This window comes from Callospermophilus lateralis, chromosome 5, assembly GCF_048772815.1.
Source record: "Callospermophilus lateralis isolate mCalLat2 chromosome 5, mCalLat2.hap1, whole genome shotgun sequence".
Lineage (NCBI taxonomy): Eukaryota > Metazoa > Chordata > Mammalia > Rodentia > Sciuridae > Callospermophilus > Callospermophilus lateralis.
The window spans coordinates 28,169,195-28,192,011 of NC_135309.1; the positions used below are offsets into that span (position 1 = coordinate 28,169,195).

Below are 22,817 nucleotides of genomic sequence, written 5' to 3' on the forward strand. Positions count from 1 at the left end.
TAATAGTTCTTAACTTACAAAGTGAATATAAGGATTAGATGAAATAATTCACATTTGGCACGGTGTTTGATACATAGAAGTGCTCAGTAAGTGTTATTACTTTATTGTCATTAGAATAGTGATGATCTTACCTTAGCCAAGGGTTGAGAGAAAATATTTACAAACCACATATCTAATAAAGAACTTATATCCAGAGTATGTGTGTTTGTGTATGTGTTTGTATGTACAATATTTTGAGAACAAGCCAATTAAAAAATAGGCCTTTGCACCAGGCATGCCCATAATCCCAGTGTCTCAGGAGGCTGAGATAGGAGGATTTTAAAAGAGAATCTTACAGCATCATGGGGTTTACAGAGAGTCACAGCTCAAGCAGTAAAGCTGGTCTTTGATTTAGATCTATATGACACCAGAAGCTGTTTTTTTTTTTTTTTAACCACTATGCAATAATGTTTCCTAAAGCAAGGAAAAGCGATCACCTCCACACCTGCCATATTCATTGAGGGAGGACACAGGTTATAAGATATGCTTCATCCCATGTAAGTGATAATGGCTCCCACGCCACAGGAAGCACTACAAGTTTGATCCTTAAGGTGAAATGAGGCAATACAATAGAAAAACCTTCTCAGTTTTCCCAAGGGTCTTTCAGAAGTTCAAGGTGGTACTTGGGCATAACTGAATAATAATCACCTTACTGTGTAGCAATTAGCCTGAAGCTTGTAACATACTTTTTCATGATTTACTTGACATCTCTTGGAACAGGCAGTGTTGAGTCTTTACAATAAGAAAGAGGCACTTCCAGAAAGTAAAGAAGGATTTGAATCCAGCTCTACTTGGCTACACTGGCCTCACCAATCTGTGATGCTTTTCTCCATGTGTGCTACTTTTTCTATTCTGTGTTTACTCAAAGTGAGCCAGAGGTCCTCCATTTTTTCTTTTACCCTTGAAAAAGATCTGGTATCAATCACATGCAACTGAGTGTATTGTTCAGTTAGTGATTACTTCTCCAGAGATTATTTTACTTAAGGCTGCCTGTAGTGTGATAGGTTCAGCTTGCCCTGGATGATTGGTAAATTTCCAGGAATTTGTGAGCTAGTAGACACATCACATTGGTAATCTAAAATGGTCATGATGGGAGCATTTTTTTACAGAGAAATCCATAAAAACTATGAGGGAGGGCTTCTTGACCCCTCTGCCCTCATCACTAACATTGTTATATATTTTATAAGCTAAGCACCAGTCTTTTATCTCTCCTTGTCTTCTGTAAAAGAATTCCAGCCTGTCTATAATCCTGGTGGCTTGCAAGGCTGAGGCAAGAGGTAGGAGGATCACAGGTTCGAAACCAGCCTCAGCAACTTTGCAAAGTTTAAATAACTTAGCAAGAACCTGTCTCAAATTTAAAAAAAAAAAAAAAAAAAAAGTCTGGGGATGAGGCTTAGTTAAGCACCTCTGTGTTCAATCCCTGGTACCAAAAAAAAAAAAAAAAAATTCAGCCACCAGAGACTATTTTGCAAGGAAATTGGCAGGCATAGGAAGAACGTAAAATCATGCCTACCCTCGAGTCACCACCTGCCAACTCTATGCATCTTTTTGACCCCTGCTTCAGTAGGATGAAAAGTCTTCCTGGCCCCTCTGAAAACACTTGTATAGCACATCTCAATAAGGGAAACAGCCATCTGACACCAAAAATGAACACTTGTTAAAATAAAAGGTTCATTCAATTAGCAATGTAATGACAAGAAGAATAGATATTTAAAGTTTAGAATAAACAATTTACAGAATTATTCTTGAGTGTTCTATGTAGCAATTAGCCTGAAGCTTGTAACATACTTTTTCATGATTTACTTGACATTTTTTGACCATTATGCAATAATGGGGTTATTTTCATACAATTTTATAAATTGACAGAAGATTAGAACTGCTGGGAACATAATTTTACAAATGCAAAAAAGAGAAGCTGAGACCCTAAGTGGGGCTGACCCAGGAGTGTACAGCTCCTGATGCATGTCTGTCTCCCCGCATGCTTACATTTAAACATAGAATAGAAGTCCAGGACCCTGATCTTAGCTTGGTTTTGAAGATTCTTTTAATATTTCCTATTATTTGAAGATGAATATGTTATATCACCCTGCCAACTTCTTCAGAGATATAAAAATGATACAAAAATGGCTGTTTTACTAGGTGTTGGCTATGTGACAAGATACATTAAGTAGCTTACGAATTACGTTGAACTATATGAAATTGCCAACATCTGACTTTTATTATCTGCTAAGTGGTAATCTCAAATAGTTGGGCATAAATATATTATCTGATTCTTTGCCATTTTATGAAATGGATACTCTTACCACACCCATTTTAAGATAAGAAGACTAAGGGTTTAATTAAAAAATAAAAGGGTTCTTTCCACAAGGGTAATGCTGTTTATTTATGAGTGATGTACAGTATACTCTTGTGTGCAAATTGATGACCCCAAACTATGTGACTTATATAGGGAATACACAATAATAATTCACATTCATTTTTAGTGACCTTGGATAACTTTCTTACTAATAGATTTCTATCATATTTAAAGAAAATTTTAAAAAAACATTATTTGTGGATATTAATCACTGGTGTTAAAAAACAAGAAATTTGATGATTGTGCATATGTCCTATATAACCTAATGGAAACATTAGGTCACACACACACACATACACTAAAAATTGACTTATGCTATGTGATTTATTAGGTATATACAATGAATCCCGCAAGTTCAAAACTTGGCTATTGATCACCTATCAATGGGCCCTTGCACATAGGTAATTCCATGTGATTTGTGCTTAACTTATAAAATATTAGTAAGAGTCTGCTGAAGATGACCAATTCTTTTCTAAAGACAAGCTAGTGATATTTCACCTGAAACTTTAAAAAGTCAGGCATCCATTGGCTCTAGAACCAGCCACCTCCTCCAGGACTACACTTCATTAAACATTTGAAAACCTGGCTCTCCAAAGACTCCAAACTCATTCCTGCCATTCCTAAGTCATACACTCATGGGGAATCAGAGCACCTTTGTCTCTAAGTAACCATCAAGCACCTAATAGAGTTTCTCCTTCAGTAAAATATAAGCAACAATCTCTCCCTACCTCTCTAGTGATTTAAAAGCAATATAGTGATATAATAAGAAGTCCCAAACATGCTTTGAGGAATTGCTGGGAAGGGCTAAACAAGAGCCACTACATAGAAACAAAGGATTTTTAAAAAAGGAAGAGATTTTGTTAGGTAATTTCCAGTCCTTTAATTTAAGAAAAAAAAAAAAAAACTGACACAGGAGATAGACATTTGTCCAGACTTTATCACTTAATGAGAAACAGAGTTTTGTCTCCTCACTCTTCACCTAATGCTTTATCTGTCAAAGTACATTGCTGTGTTCATTGATTTTTTTCTTTTGTAATTACAGATGCTATGGAATATGAAAATGTCTTCAGATATATCAAAGACTGGCCTAGATAAGCAGCCATGACCCCCTATGTAAGAACCATTGGTCTGCATGCAGAACACTATGGCTTAATATGCCTAGTCTTCTGTGATGTTTTCCAAGGGATAAAGAGGTCTGCAATTGTGCCTTGCAAATTTTAGACTATTAAATGCTTGGGAAACAATTCTAAGATATCATGGAAGTGTTGTCCATTAAAACAAAGAGTTGAATTCGTAAACATGTTTTAATACTGAACCTACCACTTAACCATTCCAAGTACTATTTTTTTCTACTGTAAAATAAAAACATTGGGCTAAATTATTCTTGAGCCCCCTCAAGTACAATATTTTACTAGTCTATGTTCCATAGAATGTAGTATATTTCATACAAAGTTGAAGTTCTATCCAATCATAACATTTGTCACATGAAATATTATTATTTTGTAGGGGAAAAAAGCTGATGAACGTTAAAGTTGTAGTTTTTGGAAGTGAAATCACCAAGTACAACATCTGACCTCTTGACTCCTCTCTACATTCTCCACTGATTTCCCTACTGTGCTCTTTGCTTATTAAACCCAGCGTGCTTGGGTTCCATATTCTATTTTATTCCATGTATATCTTTCAGAGTCAGTGAAGTCTAAATATAACATATTATTAAAAAAAAAAAGACAAAAGAAAGTCTCACATACCCCATGACGATCCTCAAAGTATGCCAGGCTGGTTTTGGTTAAAACAAAGAAGCGAACTTTAAAATTAGAGGGAGAAGTTCTTCTCTTTTGTTGGGATTTCTTGATCAGCTGTTCTTCCAGGAGGATCAAGTTGTTCATGATCCAGTTCTTGAAAAGTGATGCGTCTTAGGCATCACCCCTTAGCACAACAAGAGCAAACAGCCTCTGGGAAAGGAATGTGACAGGCAGGCAGTTGATCTTCAGAGAGCTGCTCAGAGGCACCTCACCTCCAACGTTATCGTTTTATCAACCCTCAGTCAACTTGCGGAGCTTCTCTTCTGATGTCAAAGGCCATAACCACATCCTTTCGAAATTCACAAAACTAAGAGGCACATATAAAAATATATATATATATACCCTTTGCTACATGGTTTGGAAATGATGTTTGAAGAAACTTAGAGTCAAAATTATATTAGTGATTTGATGCTTATTGTCATAGTTCCTGGTTTAGCCCACCCAATAGTTAAGACATCTAGCACAGGAATTAAGAATGTGGGTTCTGGAGCTCATGGAGCCCAGCTTGGGTGTAAATTTCCTGTTGCTACTGTAACAAATTGCTACAGACTTAGTGACTTCAAGTAATGCAAATTAATTGTCTCACAATTTTGTAATTCAGAAGTTTGGAATGGGTCTCACTGGGCTAAAATCAAATTGTCAATGAGCTGTGACCCTTTCCCCAGGGTCTTTATCAGAAAATATGTGTCCTTGACCTTCCCAGCTTCTGAAGGACACCCATACTCCTCCAGTTTATAGCCAACAGTCACAGGTCCAGTCTTCCTTGGAAACCTCTTCTTCCCTCCTCCACTTTTGACCCTTGTGGTTATACTAGGTCCATTCAATCTAGGATCATCTAGGAAAGTCCTATTTGAAGTCAGCTGATAACAACCTCATTCTCTTTTCTACTTTAATTCCCCTTTGCCATGTAACCTAGCATACACAGAGGTTCTGGGGATTAGGACATGGGTCTTACAGGGGCCATTACTCTCTCCTGATCTACCACTGGAACCATCTGTGAGGCCACAGGCAAATTATTCAGTGGTGCTGAGTCTGTTTTTCTTTTCTTTTTTTTTCATCTGTGAAAGTGAATAACAGTGGCTCTAGACAAGGCACTGCAGGGTTCCTCTTTGGCTCACCTCACTTCTTGCTCAAAGGTTCTCACCCCTGTCTACAGTCTGCCCCTGTTCCCAGCCCTCTGTGCACACCCCTCATGCCAGTCTGCACATGCTGCTCATTCTGCCCCAGAATGTCTTTTTGCCTCTGCTTTTTTGGGTTAACTCTGAATTAACCTCGGCCTCCCTGTACTTCCTCAGGGACTCCTTCCTGGTTTTCCTAAGTCAAATCCACCAATCACAACAAGGCACCTTCTACCTTTCTCTTCATTCCCCTCAGAACAGCATTAATCATGCATCTGGAGGGTGACTTTGGGTTGTCTCCTCACTTGAGATAGGGATCTAAGATTAAGAGAGAGAGATACTGAGTCTCAAAGAAAACAACCCAAGAGCCTTTTAAGGTGCAGAAAGCACAGTTGTAAATCTTGAGTGACATGTCCTTGGCCTGTACCCTTGGAAAATAAAATACCTGAGCACAGGGAAAACTGGTAAAAATTTTGTGGCTCCACCTTGCTCCAAGTCCAGTCCCGTCCTAATTACAGCCTTTCTATAAATATTGGACCCCAACCTACAAAAGGGCTTCTCCCTTGAATGTGTAACTACTTTCTAAATAAACCTCTGCCTATGCATTTGTCTGGCTCCTGCTGAAATTCTTTCCATCACATATGCCAGGAACCCTGCTCATCCTGAATTGAATTCCCCCTCCCTCTGGGAACTCTTTGGACCCTCCTGAGACATCTCTTCTCCAGCTACACACTCACTAGTTTAGATGCTCCTCAAGAGTAAGGGATATGTGTGGTTTTACTCACCATCATATACTCAGCAATAAACACATATGAAAAGTTTATTTGAGAAAATGTGTTGAATGGATAATCACCAAATTGGGGTGGGCAATTCAAAGAGAGACTGAGCATAAAACTCTTAGCAGAAATAGATTTGAAGTTTATTTTTAAAATTTAAATTAAAGCTTTTTAAACTTTAAATAAGAGCCCACAGAAGTTTCTCTGTGCTACATATAGATGATTGTTTTTGTTTCCTAAAATTTGTGGAAGAACAGAAATAAATGAATATGCCAGAGCAGCATAATAAAGAATGAATGAGCTCTGAAAACAGAAAAAAAACTTGCACTGGAATTCCAGCTCTGTCACTGATTAAACTCTCTGTCATTTACTAAACTGTTTTTCTTGAAGTACGCTTCTTGCCCTCTCTGATCCTTAGCTTCTTTGGTAGGCCATTTAAGAAGTGCATGGCAGACACCGTGAATACTGAGTTCAAGTAGTCATCTACTTTTGAGTTGGAACATTGTTGAGGTATAATATGTGAGACATACTTCTACCATGAAATCAAAAGTAAGAAATTTTGATGTAAGCAGAGGTGGCATGGACTGGATAGGAATAAATAATGAGACATAATCGTCATTATTACTTTACAGGAGTATGACTCTCAAAAGTTTATTTATTTATTTTTTTTTTCTGGCAAGAGTATTTATTGAGAGAAAAAGTTCAAACAGTTACACTGAAAGATTAGCAGACTGTTTTCCTCTGTGCCAGATCCAAACCCAGAGCCTCTGCATGCTAGGCAAGTGCTGTACCATCCCCAGCCCTTCTCTGAGATTTTTAGTATGACAGATTATTCTATTTAAGTGTCACAGAGTGAGAGATCAGACTTCACTGTTCTATGGCCTGTGGTCACCTTGTCAAAATGTGCTCTATTTGGTACATATCATAACTGCTAATAGATCATTATATGTTGCTCATGCTTTATTAATATGTTAATGCATCATAAAGGAGAGTGCATTAATTATATGATTTAGTCAATTCACACTCAGGCTCTTCTGAAGGAAGAAAATACACTGTTGAATTTTCTACTCTTGATTGTCAGGTTTTCTGAGATTATCTGTTTTTTGTTTTTTTGGTTTTTTTTAAATTAATTTTTATTGTAGGTTGTTCAAAACATTACATAGTTCTTGATATATCATATTTCACACTTTGATTCAAGTGGGATATGAGCTCCCATTTTTACCCCATATACAGATTGCAGAATCACATCAGTTGCACAGCCATTGATTTACATATTGCCATTCTGGTGTCTGCTGTATTCTGCTGCCTTTCCTATCCTCTACTATCCCCCCAAAAGTTTATTTTTGAGTGTCAATTATCATTTAATGATACACTCTAATTTTATTTCATATGTCAGAAATCCCTGCATAATCAAGACACGCACGAGGGAAAAGGAAGGAGATATTTGAATGACCTCTATTCTGTGATTTTAAGACATGTGTATATGGAAAACACTGCACAAGAGTGGTAGAGGTAGGGGTTTTTTTGTTTGTTTGTTTGCTTGTTTGTTTAGGTGTTTTGTTTTCCTGAATATGGCTTGAGGAAGGGATTGCTGTTTTCCTCAAATATCTGCTTCCTTCTTCTTCTTAGGATAACTGACGCCCTGAAGGTTGTCTGGACCTCCAGCCAGGCAGAATAAAGACTATGTTTTTCAGATCCTTTTGTAATGAGGCATAGTCATGTGACTCTTTTCTGGCCAACAGAATAAGGCAGAGGTGGAATTGCCCTTAATAGAAATCTTCATATCGTTTTCTTTAGCTTTTTCCTCTTCCTGTTGATTGGAATGTTGAGATAATGGCTAGGGCTGGAGCAGCTATCTTATATCATGCAGTAGAAATTGCATGTTAAGGAAAAAAAAAAAGCATATGGTAGAAAGAGCCTGGAGTCCTGATGACCATAGATCTTCCATGCTAACCCTGGGTCAACTTTTGTAATACAAAGTGAAATAAACTATTTACTAAGATCCTGCAATTTTGAGGTTTCTTTCACTAGTGGGAAACAGATTCTATCTAATACCATGTACTACCTTCTCAAACTATACTTTAAACTCTTTTGGGAAGGGTAGATTGATACCTGGTTGATTCAGGTTAAGAGATTTATAGACTTCACAGTGTTCTCACTGGGGAAAGCAAAATATCATCAGGAGCTGTTGTAATAGTATCTTTTATTTTGTCATCTTTCTGGAGTACAATCATAAATAATTTTGTTTTCTTTCTCACAGAACTTTCAAAATCACCTACTGGGATTAGTCTCTGTTCACTCTTTAGTATAACTTAAGCAAATCCAATATTTTCTCTGTCATTCTAATGAAAAAGTAAACAAACAATCTCTTAAATAATTTTTTTTTAGTTGTAGATGGACACAGTAACTTTATTTTATTTATCTATTTTTATGTGGTGCTGAGGATCAAACCCAGTGTCTCATATGTGCTAGGCAAGCGCTCTACCACTGAGCTACAACCCCAGCCCAAATAATTTCTTTTTATTTTTTGTTTAAAAAGTTCAGGTTATAGGAGACAAATTTAAGAAGTTCTCACTGCCCAAAGATAGAACAATTTGGGCATCTAAATGAATAATATCTGCAATAAATTGATAAGTAATAAAAATGTTGAAATCATGAGTTCATAAAGTAAATGGGAAAAAAATATTCTAGACAGGTGTGGTTGCGCACACCTTTAATCCCAGCTACTCAGGAGGCTAAAGTAGAATTGCAAGTTTGAGGCCAGTCCCACCAACTTAGCGAGCCCAGCTCAAAATTAAAAATCAAAGAGGCTGAGGATGTTGCTCAATGGCAGAGCACCTCTGGATTCAATCCCCAGTAATAAAAAATAACAATAAAATTCACCCATTGACCATTTTTGGAGAGTGGTGAAGATCAACTTATTATTTTAAAAACTGGAAATAAAAAGGTAAAACCTATTTTCCTGGTCTCTGTAGAACTATATCTCAGTTTAGTAATGAAATATTTAATGATGTGAAGTTCTTTAGAAAGCAAATTAATGATGAAGGAATGAGAAAGCATTGCTACTTTGCAACCCTAATAACATAGCGGGTTATAATCATCAGTGGCTGCTACATCATTACCAAAAAGCTGATAGGAAAATGTACAATTCACGAAGCTGACAACACTTTAACAGACTGAATAATCCTCACATCACAAGAGAGACAATCAGACACTGCACTTCTCCTGAGGTGACCCAATAAAACCACTCACAAAACCACTCACACAGAAGTCATTCCAACAGGAAAAAAAAAATCAAACGTGAATCTAATCAAACCTCTAGATCTAAATTTGAGTTTGTAGAAAATAAAAGAGATAAAGGAATATCCACCTCCCCCACCGGACACGTGATAAAGATGTTAACTGTGTAAGTCCCGAATATTCAGAACACAAAAGAAAAATGACTGGTATCTGCAACAGATAAATTGAAAGGGAACCAACAGATTACAAGAAATTTTAAACACAGGAGGATTTTGTTTGGATTCAGAATTATACAAATTAACTGCATAAAAACTGAATGGGACAATTAAGAAAGTTTGAACACTGACTAGAGATTTGGTGATACTGAGAAACTATTGTTTAGTTTTTAAGGTGTGATGATGACACTATTGTCAAAAAAAGAATACTTATTTTGCATAGAAACATGCCCATGATTGTTGAGACAATGGAATATCTAAGATTTGCTTTGTTACAATCCAGTGAGTGGAAAAAATAGGTAGGGGGAGAATGAAGAAAGTTCTCGAGTAGACAATTGCTCAAGCCGGGTAGTGAATTGGGGGTTTATTAGTGTACTCTGCTCACACTGATAAATGTTTGAAAGTTTCCATGAAAAAAAGTTAAGAAACGCCAGTCTAGTTCAGTGCCCTAATCAGAACTCCAAACACATATTCAATTGAATGCTTTTCTTCAATGTCATCAAGTGTGCTTTGGGATTTGAGGCCTGCTGTCTTTGCCACTATGCCTAACTCCTCCTTCCCCACACACACTAGCCTGGTTTCTAATTTGCCTTCAGTCTCAGGCTACAGAAATGAAGCTACAAAAATAATATAGAGTTAATGCCCTCAGGGTGTGATGGATATAAATTTGCTTTTTATTTTATGGGAAATGTCTGTCATGTGTTCTGTTTGCAGTTTTCCATTGAGGGTTCTGATAGCTGTTCCCAGTAGAAGAGATAACACTCTATCTGGCCAACGAATCCAACCTCCAGGCATTGGGCTTCTGCAGGTCTACCTCTCCCAGCCCTCTGACTCTGTTTTAGATTCCTTTGCCCACTAGGTTGCCTTGGGTGAAATTTCCTTGACAATGAGCCACGTGCCACTTTTTCCTCCCTTGACTACTAGAAGATTAGGGCATTCATGCCCTGCTGTTGATGGATATACCACTTGTTCCAAGTACAACGCCTTCTCCACTGACTCCAAATAAGCAGCTTTTCCACAAGCCTTCATCAGCATTCTGTTTCTCCATATGGGATTTAGACACTGACCCTATATTTCCAAGACTCTTTGAGACTCATACGAGACTCACTGAGTCATTCTTTAAAGTCCATGTCGCTTGGCTTCTGGTGGATGCAAGCTTCCATTCTCCTTCCCTTGGGTTGGAGGTGAGAAAAAATGCACAGCATACTAAAAAAAAAAAAAAAACAAAAAAAAAAACAAACAAAAAAAAACCTCTTTGTCTTGATTTCTCAAGCCTTGTTTTCTAAAGGCAAATACTAAAAAAAAAAACAAACAAACAAACAAAAAAACTCTTTGTCTTGATTTCTCAAGCCTTGTTTTCTAAAGGCAAACACTAAAGGTGGCTGAGCCCTGACTGGCAGAACAGGTTGTGCCTCTATGGATGATATACCACCCTGCTTTAGGATACAGAAGTACTTAATTCCTTTAATTATATTTTTAAAAGGCTTTTAAAAATGAAAGTGAGTTGAGAAAGCCTCACTTAATATCTTATATCAAAAAAAAATCCAGTCAAATTAGCACTGCTGGATCCAGATACTTAAGCAATGACATCAGAAGTCGTGCTTACACCTCCTCAGTTCTGGGCCAGCTTCAAGCTCCTGCAGGTTTTACTCCATGGCAGCAAAATGGCTGCCAGCCATTTCATTTTCTTCCCTCCTAGTTTCAGAAAAGATCTCAGTATTGTACATCAACGCCTTACCGTCAGTGATATGCTCACAAGTACCAATCAGTACAGCCAAGACGATGAAATATTTAGTAGTCCAGCTTTAGGTCTTTACCTACCCTTGGATTTGAAGGTTGGGTTGACTCAGCCCTACCAGAACCCCTAGACTGATGGTGGGGAGGGGTTTCGGTTCTCCAAGGAACGCTGAGTGTTGCCACTTGAGGAAGGTGAATACATGCTTGATCATTGGTGAATGATGAATGATCTCACCCTAACTGGGACCTAAAGACTACTTGATTGTCTTATCATTTGAGGTTCTATAACTCTAGACCTTTTTGGGGTGGAAGATAGCCCCTTTGGATAAGCAAAGGTGCTTCTTATAAAAAAAGAGATCCTGCAAATGTCCTCCTATGATATAGCTTTGAAGTCCTTTATATTCCTATGATTTCCATCCAAACTAAATTGGTATGATATCCATTTTAGCTGTATTATCTAGAACATTCCAGTCGCTACATAGCCTATGCATTAGTCAGCCTATATATTAGACAGACAAACACACACATACATGTATTCATACATATAAAAAGGGGATTCACTAGATTGGCTTACACAACCAGAAGCTGGATAGTCCCACAATGGCCACCTGAAGCCAAGAGAGCTGAAGGAACCAGTAGCTGCTTAGCCCAAGAAGCTGGAGCTTCAGAAGAAGGATCAATGATGTAAGACTGAAGGCCTGGAAACTCCCTGATGAGTCCCTAGTCAGATTCTGCTTTGGAAGAGTGAAGCAGCAGATATCCAATATCATTAGATCTCAGCAACAATCAAAGCCTCCATTCAAGAAGAATTGAGTTTGCATCCTCATTAGGTTCCTTGTTTTTCTACCTTTTTTTTCCATCCATGTTCCCAACCTATTGGAGTGTGCTGCCCACATGTAGAGTGCAATCCCCTCTCAGTGTGCTATCCCACATATCAGTCATTCCTAGAAATACCCTCACGAACATGCCCAGAAGCCTTTTAATCTTAGGCATCTCTGAATCCAATCAAGTTGACAATTCAGATTAACCACCACAGCCTGTTTCTTTTGAAAACAAAAATAACAAATCCTTATTCCTTCTTGTACTATAATGCTAATGAAAAAAGCAGCATGAGTGCAGAGAAGTTACCTGTGTCAAATAATCACTGCAGTGGTCTTGTTTGTTTTGGTACAGGGGATTGAACCCAGTGGTGTTTTGCCAGGAACTACATTTCCAGCTGTTTTCAACAATTTTTGAAGACAAGGTCTGACTAATTTGCTGTGGATCTCACTGAATTGCTGAGGGTGACCTCAAATTTGCAATCTTCTTGCCTCAGTTTCCCAAGTCACTGAGATTACATGGGGTGTTCCAGTCACTTCAGTGTTTTTCATAATGAAAACTACCTATGCATGCATTAGTTAAAGACTAGGTATACTCTATGGTGCACCCATACAGGAGAATATTAACATAATCATGAAGATGAATAAAATATATTTATAATGTATCTAGAAAAGTACAATAAATATTGTTAAGATAAAACAAGTAGAGACAACGTGTACAGCATATCTAATTCTTATAATACAAATGTTTTATGTCTAGATCAACATATATGTATATGCACAGGGCAATATCAAGAATATTACATTATAGGCGTGGTTGTACATGCCTGTAATCCCAGCAGCTCTGGAGGCTGAGATGGGAGGATCACAAGTTCAAAGCCAGCCTCAGCAAAAGTGAGATGCTAAGCAACTCAATGAAACCCTGTCTCTAAATAAAATACAAAATAGGGCTGGGGGCGTGGCTCAGTGGACAAGTGCCCTTGAGTTTAATCCCTGGTACCCAAAAAAGGAGTTTACATTATCAAATTTCCAGCAGTGGAACTAGGAGGGTAAAGAGATGTTTCACTTTTAAATTTATAGAATTTCAAAAAATAATATTGTTGAAAAATATTTTTGTTTCTAATTTAAAAGAAAGCATTAACATGACTAGAAGACAGTGATAATTGAGGTGACCAGGAAGCTCAGAGCTAATTTTTGAAATACATCTGTATCAGGTTCCAAAAGTGATACATATTCTTTATGAAAAAAGCAGATCAGTGAATATAATTAAAAATCCCTTCTAATCTCATCTCTCAGCGATAATCAATGCTATATTTTATATTTTTCCAGAATTAAATTTCACATTTTACTTGCAATAATTATTTTATCTCATGAATCACTTACCTCCCTCTACTTCTATATGGTTTCTGATCTTTATTTTCATTTTTAAGTGACAACTGTTTTATGATTTGTGTGTATGTGCTTAGTTGCAGTCTTCTTCAGTGCAACACCAAAGAAATAAATACATAAACTGAGGTGGACATTGTAAGGGTCCAGCAAAACGTCGGAGGGAGAGACCACAAGAGACCGGCTCCATGCAATTGGCAGAAGGGGTTTTATTGATTCAGCATGCTGAGGCTCCAGGCTCACTCAGGAAGATAGAGCAGCCCAGAGCCCAGAGCAGAGGTCAGGCAGAGCTTAAGTACACTTTTTGGGGAAGGGGGGGGGGTATTTAAATTGATTGATTCTGGGCCCGTGGTGCCTAGTGCCAGGCGACTCAAAGTCCCAAGTTATCAGACCACCAGAGGAGTCAGTGAGATTGTTTACTGGGGCAGCTCCGGTATTGTCCTAACAGCTACAGAGATCAAAGGCTCCGGGGTAGCCGAGGTATTTAACATATCAATGGTCTCTTACTTTACAACCCAAGCCTTGCAGTTACAGACTTCACAATGTCCGGTCTTTTACACTTTAACTCTGGCTCTGCGGCTTAGAATCAGCTTAGAAATTTTACCTTTACAGACATCTCACAATTTATGAACAGCATCAACTAAGAAGGGGTGAGAGGGAAACTGTCCTAAGACTGTGATGAGCAGGAAAGAACTTTGGTTCAGAGTAAAGCTAAATAGAGCAGAGTAGATGAAGGGGACTGGAGGAGGGAGGAAGGGGGAGGAGAAGGGACACTAGTAGGATCATAATGTTGAGAAATAAAATAATTTGAATCGCCTGTCTGACTTCTTTGATGTGTACCAGCTCATTTTCCTTTTAAACCAAGGATGGAGCAGGCTGATTTGCATACTGGGCCACAGGGGAAGATTTCTGTGCCTGCGGGTCTTTTCTGACATCAGAAGGTAAGGCAGAAATCAAGTTGGCTTCCTGAAGTCCTAGGTGCCCAAAGCAAACCACAACTCATCCCACGCCACCTTGGCTTGTGGCAATCAACATAAATGCACTGTGGATTTATTTTAGGCCTGGGGATTTACCCAGCAGGTACATATTGTGTACAGTATGGAAATCTCCCCACCCTCACATCCTGCCTAGCTCATAACATCTCCCCTCACTAGGCTGCATACTCACTGAAAAAGCTGTATACAGCTGTCTCTCTGCCTTGCTTTTCAAAATAATACCTGGGGAACAAAAGATACTGACTTGAAACTTCTTCCCACCATAAATGTACAGGTAGTCTTCAGTGACCTGTAGTCATATGTATCTATATATACTCAGTATAAGTACAGCTTGTATTTTCATTGTTCAAATCTCTTCAACATTGGGCCAATTTAAAATGTAAAAAAAAAAAAAAAAAAAATCCTTAGAACTATGGTTTTGAACTTTCCCTATTTTCTTCAAAACTTTACTTAAGCCAATGGTTCATTAAAAGTAATTTTTTAAAATGTCAGACAGGGTCGAGTTTTTTTGTTGTATTTGTTCTTATTTGCTTTTATCTTTCTTGTTTTGAAAAAATATTATCCTACTGTATTAAATATCTTGGGAGCTGTGATAAAAATCGATTGACATGTGAGACTATTTCTCAACCAACCTATGTAGTCCTATATATCTGTCTTCATTGCCTATTACAGAGGTTCTTGATTGAAATAGTGTTAAGTATTGAAATCAGGTAGTGAAACTAATTTTTTTCTTTTAAAAATTGTTTGGCTATTCTATGTCTTGTGAATTCACAAATAAATTTCATAATAGACTTGATAACTTCTATTTTTAAAAAGGAATAACTTCTATTTTTAAAAAGGAATTGTGGTTTTAACATTTTCCTTACTACAAAATAATGACTATTGGCTAAATATAGTGATAAATATTATTAGTTTCACCATTCACTGAACTCATTCACTATTACCCTATCACATATTTATCTGCCCTCCTCCTATTGTCTCTGTGGCTTCAGTCTATGTTTTCTTACTAGTTTTAACTCCTCTGAAGTTATTAGGATCAGAGCTTATACATACTCCATCATATTTGTTAAAAAAAAGTTACCCCAAACTTGTACATAGAAAACATGTAAAGCAGGAAACATGTATTTTCAATATCTTTAAAGTTCTGTGTAAGGATCATTTAATTATCTAAGAGAATGAAAGAAGAAAATGGAATTGTGTCAACCAGTCAAAACTGGTGTTGCAAGTACTTTTAACAGCTTCAGTGAGATATTTTTCATACAATATAAAATTTATCCCTTGAAAGTGTATAGTTCAGTGATTTTCAGTATATTCCCAGAATTGTACAACTATCACAATTTAATGTTAGAACATTTTCAACACCCCAAGAAATCTGTTACTGATTAAAAGTTTTTGCTCTGTGAAGTTTCACAATAACTTGTAGATCTCTATTCAGAATCAATGCAAATGATTAATGTTTGGTAGAAAAGGTAAGCCCCAAGGTTACAATTTTATTGCACTGGAGACATTTGACCAGTTTTGCAACTAAATTGGCAATGATACTTCACCATTCTTTCTCTATTGCCAGTGTCTGTTCCTTTAAATGTCCTTTGAAGCAGCTTTATTGTATTGGTTCATCCACCATTGATTAATTAGATTAAATCTTTGACATAGGATCATTCTATATTTGTGTCAGGTTTGTGTTTTAAAATGTCTGAAACGTATTTTGACAACCTGAATATTTTTAGAATAATGATGAACACAGAGTGTATGATCAATAACTATATCTTGATCGATTAGAGTTCTGTCATATTTTAAACTCTGGAAGAACACAATGAATTTCCACAAGGTTTTAAAAATCCGAAAATGAATTTAAACATTATTTTGGGCTTTCATCCTCCAATTCTTAAATTTAGTGTCAGAATTAAATTTGGATGAAGCTATGTACTGACTTTATTTCTAATAACAAGGCTTGAGTCAATGAATAAATATTCTAAGAATACATTTTAATGGTGTAATATTTTTACAATCTATAAACCAAATATTATTTATTTGTATAGAGGTGGTAGTATATACAGTGGAACAAAATTTGAAAAGTTTAAAAGGGAATACTTTAAAAATAGTCCCTCTCCTGCTATTTCTCTCATATGACAAGTTGCCCTAAGATAGTTCCTATTATCAGTTTCATGTGCATCTTTTCTCTCTCCTTCTTTCCCTCAATTTTTTATTCAGACCTATATGAAATATTATGGGTGCTATTTTACAACTTGCCTTTTCACTAACATTTACTGAAAATTGTTCAACATAATAATTGCCTCAACTGAAATGAGTCTAGGGGCTGGTCACCTTTCATTACTTTCACTTCCACTACACTTCTTCCTACCATCATATCTTGCAGGAGTTGCTCATTCTCCATTCCTGTCTCCCTAGCACCTATACAAACTCTTTTAAATATGGCAGCTAGAAAGATCATCTTATATATGGATCATATCATCTCCCATTCAGAGCAAAGCCAAAGACTACAATGGCCTACAATACCCATTCATGGAATTTGCTTCTCTATTATCTCCCAATTGCCTATTAGCTTCATCTCCAGCCACCCTTTCCCTAATTCACTTCATTCTTTTCCTGTCCCCTCCTTGGAGTTCCTCAAACATACCAGCCATCAGGGTCATAGGGTTTTGCTATACCCTTTGACTGACAGATCTTCCTCAAGATGTCTACATGCCTGTTCCCCAGACCTCTTTTATGTCTTGGCTTGAAGATCACTTATAATTGAGCCTTCCTTAAATACCACCTCCCCTTCTCCTGCACACACTCCCATCCCACATACCTACTCATCTTTCTCCATAGCCTGTACCAGCACTGGACATACCATATAACTTACTTGTTTACTGTCTATATCCAAGACAAATATCCATAAGGCCAAGAATATTTGTCTATTTTATCTACTGCTATATTCTCAGAACCTAGAACAGGGTCTGGCACAAATCATGCATTTAATAATATTAACCAAAAGAATGGACGAACTTATTCTGCATGGTAATTGTATATTTTTGCTCTATTAATGTGACTTAGTGTAGTACAATTTAACTTTTGCCATATTTTGTAACTTTCATAACTTTTGGTTTCTTGTGACCTCAGTGAAGTTGAGTCTTGTGAAGTTTTGTGAGTCTTGTGAGTCTTGTTGGTCTTGTGAAGACTCAGTGAAGTCTGAGTCTCAGTGAAGTTGAAGTTGAATCTTCTTTGAGTCTTGATCTTTTCCTTAAAAAATAGGGATAATAGTTATACCTATATTAAATATAGTTATACCTATATTTAATCCTATTGTGAGGATTAAAATTTTTTTTAAATGTGAAGCAGTTAGAACTATGCCTAGCTTATAATAAATTCTCAATAATATGATCATGTTATCCATCATTTTTATGATTCACCTGAGAATTCTGTATTGTTGAGTATCCTATACATAATAACATAATGATAATATTAATATATAAGTAGAAAGGGAAAATCAACTTTTTTTTAAATAGTGTTGACTTTTAGCAATTATCCCCTCATAATACAAAAGAAGACACTTTGTTCTTTCTTTAGAGAAGTAACTCAACATCTTTAGCTCTTTATATTTTAGCTCTTCAGGGGTAAAGAAATTTATTATTGCATTTCCCTTTCTATATGGTCCCAAACAAAATACTTGTTCATTAAATTTTGTTGGATGAATAAATGAATGAATAATAAATCTCACTGAACATAATTTACTGAAAAGTTGAAATGTGCTAGGCACTGGAGTAAACACAAGGGATATGAAAAAGAACATTTTGTGACTGAAGTTCATTTCAAGACCTCCACATAGGAATCACTGCATATGGGGGATGTGCATTTATTTCAGAAGTAGTTTTCTAAGTGGGGGAGGGGGAATTTGGATTCATCACCTTGTGTAAAGTAAAAAGAAAGGCTCCAGGAAGTTGTCTTTGCCACAGTTTCTCTGAAGAGCTTTTCAAAGAAACAAAATGTCAATGATTTATCAAAAAGACATAAGGGTAAAGGAGTAGGCATACCAGTATGGGAAATCCTATGGTGATTCAGGACCTCTATGAACTCCTGTGGTTCCCAGTTATGTCCCCACACATATCGCTAACTGCCACATTTGTGTAGAACAAGATTATAACAGTGAGCCATGCAGCTTGAGGTAGAGAAAAACCTTCCATCTTGGGTTCTAAGATCTGGATGAGAATCTGGTGCTGGGTTAGAATCTGACCCTAAGTAAGACTACAAAGCCTCAGTTTTCTCACCAGAAACTTATGTTTTTGAAAAATTAACCTCCTACAGATGAGAAAATGGTTGAGAAAATTGTCTATATCCTGAAAACCACTGTAACTGTAAAGACTCTGGTTCTGACAGGTAGCAGCAGCCCCTCTGGACCATTCATTCAACAGCCACTGTGTGCCTGCCAGCATTTAAATTATTTACACACAGAGGAATGAAATCACTACTTTTGGCAGGCATACAGCCTACTTCCAGGATCTTAAACCATAAAGTAATTCAGCTGAAACAAAAATACATTTGCTGGACGATGGTCTTGGAGGAGTATCTGTACCACCAGAAGTGAATAAATACAAACTAGATATTTACGATAGCAGCATGGTTTCATAAATTGAGCATCCCAACATTTTGGTTAAAAAGAACATCCAGCCTACCCTAGCAGGATCAGCCTGCCCTTGTGGAGGTGGTGGTATATTTGCAGACAGGCTATTGACCCAGCCTTGAGAGGGTAGCTGCTCAGGGGTGAGGACAAAGGGGTGTGTGATGGTGACAGGTCACAAAGGACAGGAGAGGATAAATAAGGTGGTTTGAAGAGACAGAGGCAGAAGCCTTGCAGGGAGATGGGCAGTTGCCATCATTCCCTCTTCTCTCTTAGGGACTCAAATTGTGGCTGGCAAAGATGTCTGGAATAAAGAGACCCAGGAGTAGCGAATGTGTGTTACCTTACTACACAGCCCACAGCTACCGTTCAATGGGTGTGTTCAATACCTCCATGGGGGACCTGCAACGACAACTGTACAAGGGAGGAGAGTATGACATTTTCAAGTATGCACCCATGTTTGAGAGTGATTTTATCCAGATTAGCAAAAAAGGAGAGGTGATTGATGTTCACAACCGTGTTCGAATGGTGACAGTGGGCATCGCCTCCACCAGCCCCATCCTTCCACTACCTGACGTCATGCTGCTGGCCAGACCTGCTAAAGTCTGTGAAGAGCATGCCAGACGTGGCCGGACCATTAAAGGGAGAGGACGGAAGTCTGCGAAGACTCTAGAGCTCACCAGGCTACTTCCCTTGAAGTTTGTCAAGATCTCCATCCACGATCGTGAGAAACAGCAATTGCGTTTGAAGCTTGCCACAGGCCGGACTTTTTATCTGCAGCTTTGTCCCTCTTCAGATGTACGAGAAGACCTCTTCTGCTACTGGGAAAAGCTTGTCTATCTTCTGAGGCCACCAGCAGAGAGCTGTAGCAGTACCCCAACAATTCAGACTGGGGATGGAAATACTGAGGATGACAAAAGCCTACTGGTAAGTACTGACTCAGGAAAATGAGGCAGAGTGCTTTGGGAGAGCATCTCAAAGTGGGTCCTAGAAAGTTTTTTATTGCTCTCTGGGGCTGAGCTGGGAAATGCACTGCATTTGAAAAGGCTCAAGGCCAAATGAGCCACCACTAGGGGCTCAAGTGGAGGTTCAAAGCGCTTCTCCAAAATGTCCCATAAGATTGGTTGTCAGAGATCTTATGTATCAACTACTCTGTCTCACACCTGGGGTTTTAGTTCCTTCTATGACATTCTGATTGTATAATCTCTTCTTGAACTCTTAATACACAAACCCAGACAGCCTCATTTGTTATGGACATTTTTAAAATATATTTTTATTTTTGGTGCATAAAATTGTACCTATTTATGTGTACAGTATGACATCTCAATGCTTGAATACAATGTGTAATGATCAGATCAGGGTAAATGGCCTACCCAACACTTAGACATTTATTTGTTTCTTTGTGCTAGATTCCTAAATCCTCCAAAATCCTATTAGCTACTTTGAAATATAAAGCTAAATGCTACCAACTATGGTCATGCTGTAGTGATATAGAACACTAGAGGTTATTCCTCTTGTCCAATTATACCCCTATATGTGTTAATCATCTTCTCCACATCCCTCCTTCCCTATATCCTTCTCATGTTCTGGTAACCACTAATCTACTCTCTACCTCTATGAGATCAACTTTTTAGTGTAGTACATTTTAGCAATTAGGAAGTGCTTCCTTCATCTGAACCATGTTTGCCTTTCCATGATTACCATGCACTGATTTTTCTTTAAATCAACACAACCCACTTGTGTGCATACACATGCAAAACTTGCTTCTGTAGCCACCAACATGTAAAATGTATCTCCTGACTCAATAATCCCACTTCTAGAAATCTGAAAAGGTAGAGGCACATGTATGTAAAAGAAATTGTACAGCGATGGGGACTTGATTCTGTGTTTTCTTTGGAACTAGAATGGTTGAAGTGAAACTGAGTGATTATTCACAGAGATGCTACTCTTGTAACAAACAAGAGTTTAGATTTGATGGTTGCAAAGGTTCTTCCTATGATAATATCTTGAGTTGTTCAGCTCCAGGATGAAAAAGGAATGGAAAGTTCTGGCCTCTCCTTTTCAATCTCACCTGTTTCTCCTCTCCTTGGCACAGGCCTCAGACATCCATGGAGAAGGAGATCAGGATTCTGGGCTTCTAAAGCTTCATGAACTGTCTGGAGCCTCCTCTTCTGCTTATGCTGGAGGAGAGGGACTTCAAGGTGCTATTGCAGCTGTCATCAGCACTTCGGGATCTACCAAAGAAGGAGCAATAGCAGGGACAACAGGTGGCTTGACTGTTGCAGGGGCAGCAACAGGAGGTGGGTCAGCAAACAGCCCTGCCTCAGGTGCTCTAGGTATAGCAGCCACCATGCCTGGAGGTGGAGGCTCCAGCCCGGTAACTGCAGCCCTGGCAGGAGCAGCCACCAAGGATGCAGGAGAAGCTGGACCTAGCAAGGCTTTAGCAGTTGCTGTCTCCTCAGAAGAAGTGAATGTAGCCTTGGCCGGTGCTGCAAGCGGTTCCACTGGGCAAAGCTCCTCAGGTGGAGCTGTCAGCATCTCCCCAGGCAGCAGCATGAGTGTGGTGTTTGCAGGGACCCTAATGACCAGCACAACAACCAATACAGGAAAAGATGAAGCAGCTGCCGTGGCACCCCTCGTATCAACCTTGCAGAGCGAAGGCTATATGTGTGAACGGGATGGAAGCCAGAAGGTTTCCAAGACCAGCAGTGAAGGCCGGAAGGAAAAAAAGGAAAAAAAAGAAAAGAAGGACAAACATGCCAGTAGGAAAAGTTCCCGGCACCGGAGAGCAGGTGAAACCCATCACAAGGCAAGCAGGGAAAAGAGCCGGAAATCATCCTCCCATCGGTCTGTATCTGAACACCACGGAAAAACAAAAGATGACAGGAAAGACAAAGGACACAGGAAAGGACGCGGCTCATCTCACAAAAGTGCCAGCCATAGTTCCTCTACCAAGGAGTCCAGGAAAATTCACAAAGTGGGGAAGAGCCGATCTGCAACTAGTTCAGTTAACTTAAGTAAGAAATCCAGTAAAATTGGCTCTTTTTTGAGGAGCTTCATGGTTATGCCCAGTTCAAAAACAGTTGTTACATCACGTGATAGAGAGCTAGACATCGTGACCAAGACGGTGGAAAAGCACAACATAGAGAGGAAGGTGGAGAGAGCCCAGGAAGGCAAGGATCTAGAGATCTCTGGTACTGTGACATCTGAGATGACAGAAAGGTTCATCTTTGAAGCCAAATCCATTTAAATAGAAGCTAGAGCAGGAAGCTGTGAGATCAAGGGCTCAGAAGTATACCCAGTGAGCCAATTTCAGTTTTCCTGACTGCAGTTTAAATAATAAAGGTCACACAACTCCAAAATAATGCAATTTTCTGTTTGAATTTCTCTATCCCACAGCCTGGCAATGACCTCATAGTGGCCTCTGTGACATTACCTATGCTCCAGGCAGGTAGAGCCTTTCACCAGAAGTGCAGCAGAGTCAGTGTGAGGCAAAAGCTTCAACCCTTTCTGCCTTTGGTTCTTTAAGACTATGGAGGTCTAGACTATGGGATGAATGCCCCCCACTAGGTCCCCATGGCCATCCTCCCTTTCTTCTGAAGGTCTGTGAACATGAACATTCAGTCCAGTTCACAAACTCAGAAAAGACAGTCTTCATAAACCCACGGGAAAAAGGGAAAGGGTACAGTGGCATTTGAATGCAATGGGGATAGGGGA

General features: G+C 38.4%; 2 protein-coding genes across 3 annotated transcripts in view; one reads left to right on the top strand and one right to left on the bottom strand.

Moving 5' to 3' along the window:
- Positions 1–4,296, bottom strand: part of Itk (IL2 inducible T cell kinase) — a 61,892-nt gene extending 57,596 nt beyond the window's left edge. Inside the window, exon 1 of one of the 2 annotated variants that reach the window (XM_076855729.1) lies at positions 4,144–4,296. In XM_076855729.1, the coding sequence (XP_076711844.1) occupies positions 4,144–4,281 (138 nt within the window). In that variant the 5' untranslated portion in view covers positions 4,282–4,296. The remainder of the gene's footprint in view (positions 1–4,143) is intronic. The other variant, XM_076855728.1, reaches the window with a different exon arrangement.
- A 15,104-nt stretch (positions 4,297–19,400) lies between these two features.
- On the top strand, positions 19,401–22,350 carry Garin3 (golgi associated RAB2 interactor family member 3). The gene is made up of 2 exons (XM_076855730.1): positions 19,401–20,027; positions 21,196–22,350. The coding sequence occupies exons 1-2, from the start codon at positions 19,401–19,403 to the stop codon at positions 22,348–22,350; spliced, it is 1,782 nt and encodes a 593-aa protein (XP_076711845.1).
- Positions 22,351–22,817: the final 467 nt, after the last annotated feature.

Bases quoted from the DNA above. Each gene is read 5' to 3' on its own strand.
- Garin3 (XM_076855730.1), top strand. From the start codon at position 19,401: ATGTCTGGAATAAAGAGACCCAGGAGTAGCGAATGTGTGTTACCTTAC. The intron at 20,028-21,195 runs GTAAGTACTGAC...TCCTTGGCACAG, and splicing joins AGGATGACAAAAGCCTACTG to GCCTCAGACATCCATGGAGA.